Here is a 17333-nt window from a genome sequence, read left to right as displayed (position 1 = left end):
TTGGCTTCGCCAACTTCTATCGGAAGTTTATCCGGAACTTCTCCAAGGTCATAGCACCAATCACCCAACTCACCAAGAAGGCAGTCCCCTTCTCCTGGACACCCGAGGCCCAGGAGGCCTTCACCAAGTTGAAACTCCTCTTCACTTCTGCCCCAATCCTAATCCACCCGAACCCCGAGCTCCCATTTACAGTCGAAGTGGATGCATCAGACTCTGCGGTGGGGGCAGTTTTGTCACAACGGACAGGGGAGAGGATGCTATTACACCCGTGCGCATATTTCTCCCGCCAGATGTCCCCCTCCGAGAAGAACTATGACATCGGGAACAAAGAACTACTGGCGATCAAGGATGCCTTCTCCAAGTGGAGACACCTGCTGGAGGGAGCCACCAACCCCATAATCGTACTAACTGACCACAAGAACCTCGAGTTCATCCGCAGCGCTAAGAGACTCTCAGCCAGACAGGCCAGATGGAGCCTATTCTTTTCCCGCTTCAACTATCTCATCACCTATTGCCCTGGATCAAAAAACAGCAAGGCTGACGCCCTCTCCAGAATGTTTTCCGAGCCCTCACAGAGTAACAAGGGCCAAAATAACATCTTACCCGAGAGAAGGGTCGTAGGGGCCACCTACTCTAAAGAACTCCTGGGCACAATCAAAGAAGGATATGAAAATGACCCCTTCCTCTCCCACCCCACAGGCAATGTCAGCCTTACGTTTAAGAACGGTCATTGGTTTCATCAGGACCTACAACTATATGTACCAGAAATCGCACGGCTCGAAGTGCTCAAACTCAACCATGACTTCAAGGTGGCCGGCCATTTTGGCACAAGAAAGACCCAGGAGCTTCTCTCCCGCTCCTTCTGGTGGCCAACATACAAGGAGGACATCAAGAGGTACATCTCCTCGTGCACGGTCTGTGCCCGCAATAAGACTCCTTGTTCCTCTCCCGTGGGTCTGTTACAACCCCTCCCGATTCCCTCCCGCCCCTGGGGCTCGATCTCCATGGACTTTGTGGTAGACCTTCCTCCTTCAAAAGGGATGAACACCATCCTGGTCGTGGTCGACCGTCTCACCAAGATGGCCCATTTCATCCCCTACAAAGGCCTACCCACAGCCAAACAGACGGCCGATCTTATTCTCAGAGAGGTCTTCAGGCTGCATGGGATCCCGGACGACGTGGTCTCCGACCCAGGCGTACAATTTGCCTCAAAGTTCTGGAAGAACTTCTGCCTGGCGCTCGGGGTTAAAGTGAACCTGTCCTCTGCTTTCCACCCTCAGTCAAACGGGCAGACGGAGAGAACTAATCAGACCCTAGAGCAATACCTACGCTGTTTCAGCTCCCACCTGCAGGATGACTGGCTTGATCATCTCCCCACGGCCGAGTTCGCCTACAACAATGCTGAGCACAGCTCAACCAAGCACAGCCCCTTCTTTGCTAACACAGGCTCGCACCCGGTGTTCATTCCCCACCTACCCGTTGCCTCCACCCGCCCAGCAGTGGCCGAACGCCTAACAACCCTACAGGAGGCACAAGAGAACATTATAGACAACCTCCAGCTTGCCCAGAGGCGCTTTAAACAGGGAGCAGACAGACGTCGCAAACCCACCCCGGGCTTCCATGTGGGAGACAAGGTGTGGCTGTCCACCAGGAACCTCAGATTGAAGGTCCCCTCCAAAAAATTTGCCCAAAGATACATGGGTCCGTTCCGGATCACCGCACAAATCAACGAGGTCACGTTCCGGCTCGACCTCCCGGACTCCATTAGGGTGCACCCTGTCTTCCATTGCTCTCTCCTCAAGCCATACGTGGAGAACACCTTCACAGGCCGCCACTCGCCCCCTCCACCACCTGTGAGGGTACAGGGTGAAGAAGAATTCGTTGTCGCAAAGATTCTCGACTCCAGGATCCACCGGGGAAGACTACAATACCTAATTGGGTGGGAGGGTTACCCTCCCGAGGATAACTCCTGGGAGCGAGAAGAAAATGTCCACGCCCCCAGACTGGTAAAAGAGTTCCACCAACGGCACCCCGGTAAGCCTGCCCCTGCGGTGCCCGGAGGTCACCTTGGAAGGGGGGGAGTACTGTCGGGATTCGAACCCGTGATTAGCCACATCCCAGGCGGTAGCCCTGCTTACTAGGCTACCGTCCTCTCTGGACATTCCTCCCTGAAGCCTATTAACCTCAGTCTTGCCTAGCCTTGCTCATTACCCTTGATTCCCCACACCTGGTACTTCCCTATATAGTCCAGCCCCTTGCACTCCAGTTTGCTGATTATTGAGCTCCTGAGCCTTGATCAAGCTTCTCCTCATCTGTTGCTCCTGCTACTGCTGGAAGTCCACTGATGACCAGGAATTGCCTACCGACTACTCTTCTGCCTTATCCCTACCTACTGAACTGCTACCACCGTTGCCATCCGGATTGTCTGACCACGCTTACTGCCGCCTGCCCTGACTCACCGCCTGCCTACCGACTACTCTTCTGCCTTATCCCTACCTACTGAACTGCTACCACCGTTGCCATCCGGATTGTCTGACCACGCTTACTACCTGCCTGCGGTCCTTGCCACTGGGCTCCACTCCTACCTCCAGCCAGCGGTCCTCTGACTCAGGTGAGCCTGTAGGACTGTTACAGTATGTGTATTAAGGGATTACCAATAATAATCTTTATTATATTCTGTGGGCTCAGCTCCACTATACAGTGAGGACGAGCTACTAGAGGACAGTCAGCAGCTACTGGCCAGCCAAGATGTGAAGGAGACATCCGCCTTCCTCCGGTAGGCGGGCAAGTAGTGATGAGGAGAGTGGCGTGGGAGCTGGTGTTGCGAGCGGTCAGGCTCCTGACCCAAAGACGGTTGAGAAGGATGTCAGTGACGTGCAGACAGTACTCGATGATGATGATATAGATGATCGCACTTGGGAGCCGGGTAAATTAGAGGCTTCATCAGCATTAGGAGAAGTGGGTGGCAGCTTGCCCATGAGGCAGCGGCGGAGCCATCAAGTCGCTAGCATGGCCGGGAGTCAGCAGGGTGGCAGCAGTGGGAGGTCGGGAGCCAAACGTGTCCGGGGTAGACCACCCACTTCGCAGGAGCTTACCTGCCCGGAAAGTAGTGATGCAGGGGTTCACGGAAGCATCGGCGGAAGCAATCAGTCAGTGTGGAGTGTTGGGGGTAAAATCTCCTACTCGGCTGTCTGGCAGTTTTTTCTTAAGCGCCCGAAGGAGGTGAACATGGCCATTTGTAGAATCTGTGGGCAGAAGGTGAAGAGTGGCCAGGGTGCCAATGTTGGCACCATGGCCCTGCGTCAACATATACAGCATCACCGTAAAGTGGCCTGGGAGAACCGTTGCTCCGATGTAGTGGTCCAGCCTGCTGCAGCAACCGCTGCATCACCCAGTGGCACGCACCCGATTTCAGGACGTCAAGGCTCCACCACCTCAGCCAAAGGAAGCTGTCTGTCCTTCCCATCATCTGCTGGTCCTGATGCTCTTGCTCATCCTTCTACTCCTTGTCAGTCATTCCATCAGCAATTGATAACCGAAGAGATTGCCAAGAGACAACAGTATTAGTACACTCATCCAACGGCGCAGAAGCTGAATGTGCTCCTGGCCAAGTTGCTGGTGCTGCAGTTCCTCCCTTTCCATGTGGTGGACTGCACCTTTCAGAGAACTAATGGCTTGTGCCAAGCTGAGATGGAGAGTCCCAAGCCGTCATTTGTTTGCCAAAACGGCAGTATCAGCCCTGCACACGTATGTAGAAAAGAAGGTGGGCCAGTGCTTCAGTTGTCGGTGTCTGCCAAAGTGCACGGCAGTGCTGACATATGGAGCTTTAACTAAGGTCAGGGCAAATACATGTCCTTTACGGCCACATGGTTCCTGCACAGCTACACCAGCGACTTGGCCAGGTGACACCGCTTCTGCCTCCACGTTCTCACGCTGTTAGTCCTGAGACAATGTCCACCTCGGACTCCTCATCCTCCACCATGTCCTCAGCCTCCACTGGAGGGACAATTCACAGTGCCCCTCTAGCATACCACATGTGCAGGGCACGGCGGTGTCACGCTGTTTGTGGGCGAATGGAGTCACACAGGGGATGAACTGCTCAGTGTCCTTCAGCAAGAAATTGAATCCTGGCTTTCTCTGCGACAACTCAAAGTCGGAACCATGGTGACCGACAACAGGAAGAACATGGTGTTGGCGCTGCGTCAAGAAGGGCTAAGCCATGCACCCTGCATGGCACACATGTTCAATATGGTTGTCAAGCGGTTCCTGAAGTCTTCCACCTATCTGCAAGACATCCTAAAAATGGCCTTTACATGCACTCGTACACGGCAAAGCACACCCTCCTTGAGCTGCAGCGGCAAAACGGCATCCCCCAACATAGGCTAATATGCAAGGTTTCCACCAGTTGGAATTCCACCCTCCATATGTTGGACCGACTATATGAACAGAGAAAGGCCATAAACGATTTCTTGATGATCCAAGTGGACAGGAGTACTCTCCTGTGTAACTTCGATGTCAGCCAGTGGCAGCTCATGTGTGACACGAGCCGTTTGCTCAGTCCCTTTGAGGAGGCCACGTTATTTGTCAGTCGCCAGGACTAGGGGATGAACAACGTCCTTCCACTGCTTCATGACGTGGAACAGATGCTGGTAAATCTGGCTGATAAGGGGACTGGAGACATCTCCACATGAGACCTGTTGGGGCTAAACTGGAGGAGGAGGACATTGGAGCACAAGCAATGTTTAGTGAAATGGGTGTTTTTTTATACACACGTGACAGGAGAGGAGGAGCAGGAGCAGCCAGAGGAGTTACAGGGCAATAAGGAAGATGAGGCAGTAGAGATGGAAGCAGGGAGTCCCTCCGAGTCACTTGCACAAATGGCCCAATGCATGCTCACTTGCTTGCATAGTGACAGCCGAATTGTCACCATTCGGCAGAGGGATGACTTCTGGCTCTCCACCTTGTTGGACCCTCGCTACTGTTCCAAAATGGGGGCCTATTTTACACCAGCTGAGAGGGAGGACAAACTGAACTACTATAGAGACATCCTATGTAGTCAGTTGGCCTCTGCCTATCTGCGCCATCATCCATCCTCTTGCAGGTCTGACTGGGGGAGCCCTCTGCGCTCACGTTCCACTGCCATGGCTGCAGTGGCAGGGTGGGGGTTAGGAGCAGTCCCAGCTCAATCAGCAGCAACTTGAGTCTAGAGTCGCTGATGAGCAGCTTTCTCCATCCGCCCAGTTAAGAATCTGCTCACCAGCAGCAGCTAGACCTGCGGCAGGAACTGAACCAGCAGGTAATGGCATACTTGGACAGCACCCTGCCACCCCACATTGAAGATCCGCTGGATTACTGGGCAGCCAAACTGGATTTGTAGCCACCACTGGCAGAGTTTGCCCTAGAAAAGCTGTCCTGCCTGGCCAGTAGTGTGGCATCAGAGCAGTTGTTTAGCGCAACATGGTTTATAGTTACTCTAAGAAGAACGTGCCTGTCCACGCAAAATGTGGAAAGACGGACCTTTGTCAAGATGAATCAGGCGTGGATCAGCCAGGATTTCCACCCACCAATTCCTGATGCATCAGACTAGATCATCCATGTTGCCACACCAACACTTTGACAAAAGAGACCGGTTTCTTTTGTCTACCTGCCTCAGCTACTATTCTGATGCAGCCACCTGCCTGAAGCCACACATCTGATGCCAAGTGCTCCTTCTTTCACCCACCATCTTCAGATGGTACTGGTATTGCCACCCACCTTCCCACACTGTCATCGGGTCACTCTATGGTCTCCTGATGCTGCTGTCACCTCCACGCTATGTCACCTTGCCACTCTGTTGTCTCCTGATACTGCTTCCACCTCCACAAAATGTCACCTTGCCACTCTATGGTCTTCTGATGCTGCTGCCACCTCCACACTATGTCACCTTGCCACTCTGTGGTCTCCTGATGCTGCTGCCACCTCCACACTATGTTACCTTGCCACTCTGTGGTCTTCTGATGCTGCTGCTACCTCAATACTATGTCACCTTGCCACTCTGTGGCCTCCTGATGCTGCTTCTGCCACCTCCACACTGTCATTGTGCCACCCTGTGGCCTCCTTCTGATGCTGCTGCCACCTCCACACTCTGTCCTTGTGCTACTCTGTGGCCTCCTGATGATGCTACTGCCACCTCCACACTGTCATTGTGTCACCCTGTGGCCTCCTCCTGATGCTGCTGCTGCCACCACCTCCACACTCTGTCATTGTGCCACTCTGTGGCCTACTGATGCTGCCGCCACTTCCACACTGTCATTGTGCCACCCTGTGGGCTCCTCCTAATGATGCTGCTGCCGACACATACACGCTCTGTCATTGTGCCACTCTGTGGCCTCCTCTTGATATTGCTGCTGATGCCACCACCTCCACACTCTGTCATTGTGCCACTCTGTGGCCTGATGCTGCTGCCACCTCCACACTGTCATTGTGCCACTCTATGGCCTTCTCCTGATGCTGCTGCTGCCACCACCTCCACACTCTGTCATTGTGCCACTCTGTGGCCTCCTGATGCTGCCGCCACCTCCACACTCTGTCATTGTACCACTCTGTGGCCTCCTCCTGATGCTGCTGCCACCTCCAGAATCTGTCATTTGGCCACTCTGTGGTCTCCTTATGCTGCTTCCACCTCACCACTATGTCATAGGGCCACTCTGTGGACTTCTCATGCTGCTCCCACCCTCCCCACTTCATGACTGGGCCACTATTTTGCCTTTTGGTTTGGCTGACATCATCATTTATTTGACCCTTTTTCTGATCTGTCAGAAGGATCCTGTCTATGCAACAGCTGTAAGGCCTGCATGACATGGTCCCTATTTTGCATCAGAATTGGCTTATGATTTGGTAGCCAAAATCAGGGGTGGGTACAAAACACAGAAGACATGCAAATATTCCATTCACGTGTTATCTCTGTTTTGGATCCACTCCTGCTTTTTTGGGCTTTAGCAATACTTATGGATTACTGAGCAAATGCTGACCGAGTGAAGGCGACAGACAGGATCCGTTTTTTTGGAGTTATTGTTCTGACGGATCAGAGGAAGGGCAAAATAATCAGTGACGTCAACACAAACTTACTGCTGACACCCTCCCCACTCTGTCAGGGGGGCTCTACTTGTATAAGTATAACAGGTTCTGTAGACATCTATGTTGAATCATCTGTCAACTGTGTAAAAGTCGGGCGCTTCTTCTTGACGCTAAGATTGACCTGTAAGGCTGAGTTCACACTTGAGTTATTTGGTCAGTTTTGGCCCTGTAACTATCCAAATAAGTGAAGTGTGCAGGGATTCTAAGAGCGACGCCTGTCATCTGCATGTCAAATTGACTCACAGTATTGTTTCACTACCATAGCAAACTCCTTATGTGTATTACTGCAAGGCACAGTGTTCTACACCACTATAAAGGCTCTCTGCAGCCAGGGAATAGCCATTTTTTAACGTGATTCCCACAAATAATTTTTGAGAAATTCGCTCATCTCTGGTCGTTTTGCTATGGCAGACGAATACGTTATATTTGTGGGGGGGAGGGTGCTTGAAGCTGTGATGTGGCAATGTTTTTAATCATTATTTATTTATATATTGTTGATTTCTCCTGTAACAGGGTTGACATATTGAAGGTTGTACAAAGAGGCTGTACAAAGCTGTACAGCCTCACTGCAGAGTTAATTGGGGCATGCTAAGACCCAGTAGTTCATGCAGACACCCAAACCCTCAGCAATGACATAATCGCTAGGACTGCAGTAGGAATTGGCATTGTCGCTTACTGATCTGTATATACAACTCTCATTGAGCACAGTATGTATAGCAATAGGGAAGACAGCGGTGGTAAAAAACACTCCCTACCTTATCTATGGGGAATTCTGCTGTCACTGTTTAGCATTCAGATGCATACTCTGCAAGGATGTTCAGAAAAATCCTTACATACAAAAATGCCAGCTTCCCAGGCTTACATATAAATGGGAGGCCTGCATGCTGTTAATTTCCTTTTAAGACAATTTTCTGATTTTAAGGCATATTCTGCTATTTGTAATGCAATGCATAAAAGCTATTCTGGAATTGTAGCTAATTCTGAGCAGATTCCTTCCTCCACATCTAAATTTACATTAAATTCACTACTATCAAATTTAACATAACATTAAAGGCAACACCTATTTGGACACAGTACTTAAAGCAGGTATCTTACCTTCCCTCCTGTTGAGTTTAGCATATACTGGGGCATAAATTCCAGACATTACAGATGAACTTTTGAAGGATTGTGTTTGAAGACCAGCTACCAAGGGCTCATCACATTTTTCTGTCAAAATTGAAGGAAAACAAAACTCATTAGAAATCAACACATAACAATACATAATTTCTAAATATTACCTTACATGACACGAAAAAAGCTTCACAATAAAGTTAAAGACAATTAAGGAGGAAGCAGTGTCTCCACATTACCTAGTTTAAATAGACATATCCTTAAGGTCCCATTCACACGAATGTAAGGCGTCCATGGCCTTGCTTGGCACTTTAATTGTCTATAGTTGGCACTAATAATATTATTAATCATGTATCTGTATAGATAGTCTACTATATCTTATAATCAAGGAAGTAATTCTTGTATAATTATGTGCATCACGATTTGATAATGCTGCATGGTTGGTTTTATTTGTTTTTATATTTATAATGTATCATGTATTTGGATTATTTATTAATTATGTTCACTTGACATGTAATTGGTTATGGTTAGCTACAACACTATATATGTCTAGAGTTTGGTTTGTACACACTGCTTGAGGAAGGCTCCTGTGTAAGAGCCGAAACGTCGCAACAGCCTTATGGGTAAATAAAGTTATTTTTTATTTTTATCTATTGGAGTGCTGCCCCTTTTTTCATTATATATATATATATATATATATATATATTATATTTTGTGAATATCATTGATTAACATTTTTCTCTGTTTCTGTATATGCATTTTTTATATATTGCATACTTTTTTATTTAACAGTGTGGCACTTGCACATTTGCACCAATCACCTCACACTACACTTTTGATACAGTATATACCTTTTTTTATATTCACTTGTATTTTCACATTTATTATTTATTTATTTATTTATTTTTGTTCTCATTCTCGATTATTTTATTCTATGATAAATTTTGGTGAAATGAATCATATAAGTTGGTCCTAGTATTAATTCAGTTCATCTCAGGCTCCATATCCCCTGTACGTATCTGGTTGGTGTTGCGTTCCGGTGTGGAACGCTTTTGTGTGTGCCGATTGGTGCCATGCGTTCCACGGTGGAACACTCTGCACTTCCTCCATGAGTTCGCTGTAAGGAGGTGACCCCTCCTCCCCAGCTTCTCCGTGATGCGGCTGCGCTGTGGAGCGCCCGCCTTAGATTTTCGGAGCGCCTTCCACGGTGGAACTCATCCCGTGTATTTTTTTAATATTTTCTGTATATAGGATGTACTAAGCCATACTCTGCCTAGTGCAGAGTATATCTTTGGGCAGGATTTATTTGATTGTATTGATGTAGGAATAGTTAGTTGAATCTGGGCACAGGAAGCGACCTCATGCGTTCCAGCGTGGAACGCACACTGCTTAATACGATCCTAGCCATATTCCTGACACCTCATGTGGTTATCCACCTGATTGTAATTGTACTGAGCATCAGGGTATAAATATGTGAGATGTTCAGTTGCGCACTATCCCCTGAAGAAGCAAGATGCGAAACGCGCGTCGGGGTATATGATCACACTGGTCGGTATTATTTTACTTATCTATATTGGATTCATTGGACTGCTGTATTACTGTGTTATTTTTTTCAGATTTTTTGGGTATTGTTATGGTAGTATGTTTTGCACTATGCACTTTATCATGCTATATATGACACATTATACTCAGTGTATAGCTAATGGGAGAAGTAGTCCAGGAGGTTATGATATTTAATTGTCGACAGTGTGTTTTATCTGTCTGTATACTGTATGTCTGCCACCGTTATGTATTATCTATTACTTTTAAACTATTCTAATTAATAAAGATTATATATTTGTGTACTTATGTATCACTGCGTAATGCTTATTGTAGGTGTTGTAATTAGTATTAAATATGGAGTGCAATACATTTTGGGAGCCCTATTGTGTATTGGGGTGATTATGTTAAACTTAAAACAAAAAAATAAACATGATATTGGTGTGTCTGTTATAAATTTTCAGATCATATCATGTAACCTACACAATGAAAAAATATGGAAAAAATAAAAACAATATAGAACTGCTGTGTTTTGTTCATTCTGCTCCCGAAAAGTAAAAAAAGGAATAAAAAGGAATAAAATGCGATGACAAAAAGCACGTGCCTCGAAATGGTACGAATAAAAACGTCAACTAATCCCTTACACATCTCCATCAATGGAAAAATAAGTTATGGCTCTCAGAATATGATGACACAAAAACAACTTTTTTTTAAGTGCTTCTATTGTACAGATGTAGTAAAACATATGAAATGCCATTCGATTTTAGTGCAATCACACAGACCCCCAAGAATAAGCATAATATGTCATTTCCACCATATGGTGATCACTAGAGATGAGCGAATTTCAAAAAAATTGGATTCAGATGGTTCGGCAAATTTTACGAAGACCGATCGATCCGAATATATTCACGACAAATTTTGATTAAAAAACGTCTATTTCCGGGCTGCAGAGAGCCTTTATAGGGGTATAGAACACTGTGCCTTGCAGTAACATGCATAGGGAGTTTGCTGGGGTAGTGAAATAATACTGTGAGTCAGTATGACATTCAGATGACAGGCGTCACTATTAGAATCACTGCACACTTAACTTATTTGGGCAGTCACGGGGCCAAAACCGACCAAATAACTCAAGTATGACCTCAGCCTTACATGTCGATGTTAGCGCCAAGAAGAAGCGCACTCCTTTTACACCGTTGTCAGCTGATTCCACATAGATGTCTACAAAATCTGTTCTATTAAACGCTTATACAAGTAGAGCCCCCCAGACAGAGTGGAGAGGGTGTCAGCAGTAAGTTTGTGTTGACGTCACTGATTATTTTACCCTTCCTATGATCCGTCAGAACAATGACCCATAAAAAACAGATCCTGTCTGGGGAGCATCTGCCTTCACTCGGTCAGCATCTGCTTAGTAATCCATGAGTATTGGTAATGCCAAAGAAAACAGGAGTGGATCTAAAACAGAGATGACAATATTTGCATGTCTTCTGTGTTTTGTACCCACTCCTGCTTTTGGCTACAAAATCACAAGCCAATTCTTATGCGACCATACAGGCCTTACAGCTGCTACACAGACAGGATCCGTTGTCTATCTCATTTTTCCTTCCTTCTGACCGATCAGAAGAAAGGTCAAATAAATGGTGATTTAAAGAAGGCCAAACAAGGACAATAGTGACCCCATCATAGAGTGGGGAGGGTGGTAACAGCATGAGAAGTCCACAGAGTGGCCCTATGACATAGTGGTGAGGTGGAAGCAGCATGAGGTGAACCACCAAGTATCACAATGACAGGGTCTGGAGGTGGCGGCAGCATCAGGAGGGCACAGAGTAGCACAATGACAGAGTGTGGAGGTGACAGCAGCAGTATGATTAGGCCACAGAGTGGCACGGTGACATAGTGTGAAGATGGCAGCATCAGGAGGCCAGAGAGTGGCAAGGTGACATACAGGGAGTGCAGAATTATTAGGCAAGTTGTATTTTTGAGGATTAATTTTATTATTGAACAACAACCATGTTCTCAATGAACCCAAAAAACTCATTAATATCAAAGCTGAATATTTTTGGAAGTAGTTTTTAGTTTGTTTTTAGTTTTAGCTATTTTAGGGGGATATCTGTGTGTGCAGGTGACTATTACTGTGCATAATTATTAGGCAACTTAACAAAAAACAAATATATACCCATTTCAATTATTTTTTTTTACCAGTGAAACCAATATAACATCTCAACATTCACAAATATACATTTCTGACATTCAAAAACAAAACAAAAACAAATCAGTGACCAATATAGCCACCTTTCTTTGCAAGGACACTCAAAAGCCTGCCATCCATGGATTCTGTCAGTGTTTTGATCTGTTCACCATCAACATTGCGTGCAGCAGCAACCACAGCCTCCCAGACACTGTTCAGAGAGGTGTACTGTTTTCCCTCCTTGTAAATCTCACATTTGATGATGGACCACAGGTTCTCAATGGGGTTCAGATCAGGTGAACAAGGAGGCCATGTCATTATATTTTCTTCTTTTATACCCTTTCTTGCCAGCCACGCTGTGGAGTACTTGGACGCGTGTGATGGAGCATTGTCCTGCATGAAAATCATGTTTTTCTTGAAGGATGCAGACTTCTTCCTGTACCACTGCTTGAAGAAGGTGTCTTCCAGAAACTGGCAGTAGGACTGGGAGTTGAGCTTGACTCCATCCTCAACCCGAAAAGGCCCCACAAGCTCATCTTTGATGATACCAGCCCAAACCAGTACTCCACCTCCACCTTGCTGGCGTCTGAGTCAGACTGGAGCTCTCTGCCCTTTACCAATCCAGCCACGGGCCCATCCATCTGGCCCATCAAGACTCACTCTCATTTCATCAGTCTTGAGATATTTCTTGGCCCAGTCTTGACGTTTCAGCTTGTGTGTCTTGTTCAGTGGTGGTCGTCTTTCAGCCTTTCTTACCTTGGCCATGTCTCTGAGTATTGCACACCTTGTGCTTTTGGGCACTCCAGTGATGTTGCAGCTCTGAAATATGGCCAAACTGGTGGCAAGTGGCATCTTGGCAGCTGCACGCTTGACTTTTCTCAGTTCATGGGCAGTTATTTTGCGCCTTGGTTTTTCCACACGCTTCTTGCGACCCTGTTGACTATTTTGAATGAAACGCTTGATTGTTCGATGATCACGCTTCAGAAGCTTTGCAATTTTAAGAGTGCTGCATCTCTCTGCAAGATATCTCACTATTTTTGACTTTTCTGAGCCTGTCAAGTCCTTCTTTTGACCCATTTTGCCAAAGGAAAGGAAGTTGCCTAATAATTATGCACACCTAATATAGGGTGTTGATGTCATTAGACCACACCCCTTCTCATTACAGAGATGCACATCACCAAATATGCTTAATTGGTAGTAGGCTTTCGAGCCTATACAGCTTGGAGTAAGACAACATGCATAAAGAGGATGATGTGGTCAAAATACTCATTTGCCTAATAATTCTGCACGCAGTGTAGTGTGGAGATGGCAGCAACAGCAGCAGCATGATACCACAGAGTGCATGGTGACATAGTGTGGACATGGCAGCATCAGGAGGCCACAAAGTGACACGGTGACATAGTGTAGATATGGCAACAACAGCAGCATGATATCACAGAGTGGCAAGGTGACATAGTGAGGCAGCATCAGGAGGTCACAAAGGGGTCTGAGGGAGGAAATGATGTTATTTACATGGGACTGAATGTTGAGGGGGAGATATTATTTACATGGGACTGTATGTTGGAGGTGGCTGGGGAGGGAATTATAATATTTACATGGGACTGTATTTTTGAGGCGGCTATGGGAGGGGATTATGTTATTTACATGGGACTGTATGTTGGAGGTGGCTGGGGAAGGGAGTGATGTTATTTACATGGGACTGTATGTTGATGGCAGCTGTGGGAGAGGATTATGTTATTTACATGGGACTAGATGTTACAGGGGTCTGAGAAAGGGAGTGATGTTATTTACTTGGGACTGTATGTCTGAGGGGGCTGAGGGAGACAGTGATGTTATTTACATTGGAACGTATGTTGATGGTGGCTGTGGGAGGGAGTGATGTTATTTACATGGGACTAGATGTTACAGGGGTCTGAGAAAGGGAGTGATGTTATTTACATGGGACTGAATGTTGAGGAGGCAATGTTATCTACATGGGACTGTATGTTGAAGGTGGCTGGTGAGGGGGAATTATGTTATTTACATGGGACTGAATGATGAGGGGGTGATGTTTATATGGGATTGCATGTTGGAGGCAGCTAGGAAGTGAGTGATATTATTTACTCTGAACTGTATGTTGAAAGCGGAAGGTGATGTTATTTACATGGGACTGTATTCTGGAAGGGGCTGTAGATAGAGAGGGATGTTATTTACATGGGACTGTATATTGCAGGGCGCTGGAGAGATGGTGTGATGTTATTAACATGAGACTCTATCGTGGAGGGAGGTAAATAGTGTTATTTACATGGGACTGTATGTTAGAGGGGCTGAAGGGAGGGCAGTGATGTTATTTACATAAGACTGTATTTTGGAGGGGTAGGGGAGATAGTGTAATGTTATGTACATGGGACTGTATGTTGGAGAGGCTGATGGGAGGGGAGTGATGTCATTTACATAGGAGTGTATTTTGGAGAGGCAGTAGAGATGGTGTGATGTTATTTACATCGGAATGTAAGTTGGAGGGGCTGAAGGGAGTGGAGTGATGTTATTTACATAGGACTGTATTTTGGAGCGGCTGATGGGAGGGGAGTGATGTCATTTACATAGGAGTGTATTTTGGAGAGGCAGTAGAGATGGTGTGATGTTATTTACATCGGAATGTAAGTTGGAGGGGCTGAAGGGAGTGGAGTGATGTTATTTACATGGGACTGTATGGTAGAGGGAGGAATATAACTACAGGGGGCACTGCAAATCCAGGGGACATTATAGGCATTCTTATTACCACTAGGGGCTCTTTAGGAGGGACTTATAGATCCACATTATTTCTACTGAGAGTACTATGGGGGCCTTATTACTACTGAGGGGTCTGAGGAGAGCTTTATTACCACTTGGGGAACAATAGGGCGCCTAATTTCTACTAGGGCTCTGTGAGGGTATTACTAATACTGGAGGGCTAATGGAGGCAGTCTTTGGGAGCGTTATTACGGTTGGGGGCACTGTAGGGTACAGTATTACTAATGATGGCATTCTAGAAGGGAATTACTATTGGTGGGACTATGAGGAGCACTATTACTATGGGTGCACTCATATTTCTTCAGGACAGTATTTGGGGGTCTTGGGGAGCACAGCAAGCAGCAGGATAACACTGTGGGGGCTCCAAGTTGGGGGATGATGATTGAACAGTGAGGAAGCTAAGATGTCCATGTGTTACACTCTGAAGAGACGAGGGGCGGCTGAAAGAATTTGTGCGGACCAAATGGAGAAGATGATGACAGAAAAGATGTACATCGGAGGAGACGTCACCTGGGAGGCCCTGGATGTGACAGGTATTTGCTGCTGTATAGCAAGTACAGCAAAATGTGGTTTTGAGGGGAGGGGGGATGTTGACCTAGAGAACTAGGCCAAATTCATTAGGGCTTGGGCCCCCGGATATTTTGAGACCCTAGCAACGCCCCTGATATGTACTCCAAAATGGAATAAAAAACTCAAGGTAGGGATAAAAAAAATAAAAAAAACAACTCTGCATTTTGAAGGATATAAGAGGTTACCTTCTTAAAAAGCTGAAATGTTATGAGTAACCTATGGCAGAAAATGATGGAACCATCTATTAAAGGGCTATTCCGGTTACCATAAATATAACTTATGTTTTAGACTAATTCATCATCAATACTTACCTAATATAATGTAAATTTCACATTTACCGTTCAGTAGTTATAGAAGTAGTTTTCTTCCTCTGTTACCCTCTGTGTTTCCTCATAAATTACCATGGCATCGACCTGTAGTTGAGACTTTGTTAGGTCGAGCATGCTCAGTGTGTTTCTGTAGCTAAATGTCTTGTGAAACAAAGGGCGTGTTAGTGTGCTGCTGATTACTGAGTAGAGGGGGCGTGGCCGGACTGTATATCAGGCAGCCAATCAGTAAACAACATTCACAGCAGGAAAGCTAGGGATTGTGGGGATTGTAGTTCTGTGAGGGAAGATCAGGCGCCATGACACTATCAGTGTGCTGCAGGCTCACACAGGAGCTAGACAAAGGGATTGCAAGGTAAATTGAAGCTCTGGTTATATGTATAGGTATGGGTTCAGCTTGCAGCCTTAATGCAGTTTTTCACAAATTAAAATAACTTTACTGGAATACCCCTTTAATTAATTTAAGATAGTTTATTTTTAAAATAGCTGTCCATTCCTCTACTATGGACGGCATATCCTGAGGATAAGCCATTAGTATAAGATTTTGGGGGCTCAACACCCCACACCCCTGTGTGTCCTACTGCTGTTCTGCAGTAGATTCAGTGCTGGGAGTCAGCACTGGAATTACACAGCTGGTTACTGCAGTGCTGTTCTTGGTGACGTGAATGGGAGGACGGTTGCAGTTACAAACTTTGTCCACTGCACAATGAACAGAACTGTGGAGTTCTTGCGCCAATTTCCAGTACCGGAACTACTGCAAAACAGTGATTGGCGGGATGTGGGGTGTCACCCCTGCCCATCAGATATTGATGATCTATCATGAGGATAGGACTTAAATAGCAAAGGAGTGGACAACCCCTTTAAATGAGTTGTCAATTTTTTGACAGTGCTCATGGACAAAAAACAAATGTACAGCATGTTCTGTTAACCTTAACAAGGAGCAGCCTCAGCAGCACTTTGTATTTGAGATCAGTTTGTTATAATAATGGTTGAAAAATGGGAAAAAAGATGACATTTCAGATTTTAATGGAGCATGTCCTAAGGGAACTGCGTGTCACTAAGTAAGAAGGGAATTCTCCTCTTGCAACAATTTAATGCATCATGCCAGTTAATATATGTTAGGTCAGAAGAAAGCTGTCATAACTGACTAACATGATATAGAGAGAAAGACTAGAAGCACATTTGACAGTCCTTTGAGGGCATCCACTCAACAAACCCTGAAAGATTATTTTATACTGGAGAATGTGCGCTGTGTTTTCACATCACATTACAGGAGGTCAATGGTCTTTTGACCCAGCTTAACCTTATTTATTTTACTTCTCCGAGGTTCAGGATTTTTGGCAGTCAAGTCCATCCACCCAGTTCATAACAAGCCGAGTATATGCTCGAGAGTGCATTCATTTTGTATTCCATGTTCTTCTTTGAGATTGTATTGATACTTTACCTTTTTCCTTTGAAACATTAGAGATAATTTAGCTTTTCGAAAACAGTCATTTTGTGGAAAATCATAGAGATTAACAAAAACTGCATGTAGCCCAAGGCTGGTTTTATGTCAAGGCAGGTGTGCGTGTTAAAAGGTTAAGTAGGTGGCAATTGAGACTGATGTGCAGGATATTGCTTCTGAGGTCATGCCAGGTAATCCTCACCCAGTGTGCAATCATGCCACCTTGCCTAGCCTTTCTATGCCCATTAACAAAAAAAAAATAAAAAAGTAA

At 45.9% G+C, this 17333-nt stretch overlaps 1 protein-coding gene across 1 annotated transcript in view; it reads right to left on the bottom strand.

Moving 5' to 3' along the window:
• The window catches only part of CNTNAP2 (contactin associated protein 2), a 2268074-nt gene that overhangs the window by 1791167 nt on the left and 459574 nt on the right, over positions 1 to 17333 (bottom strand). Inside the window, exon 2 of the mRNA XM_040431924.1 lies at positions 8212 to 8322. Coding sequence (XP_040287858.1) covers positions 8212 to 8322 — 111 coding nt within the window. The remainder of the gene's footprint in view (positions 1 to 8211; positions 8323 to 17333) is intronic.

This window comes from Bufo bufo, chromosome 5 (assembly GCF_905171765.1).
Source record: "Bufo bufo chromosome 5, aBufBuf1.1, whole genome shotgun sequence".
NCBI lineage: Eukaryota > Metazoa > Chordata > Amphibia > Anura > Bufonidae > Bufo > Bufo bufo.
The sequence above is the reverse complement of the archived record's forward strand: the minus strand, read 5'-3'. Positions and strand labels throughout refer to the sequence as shown.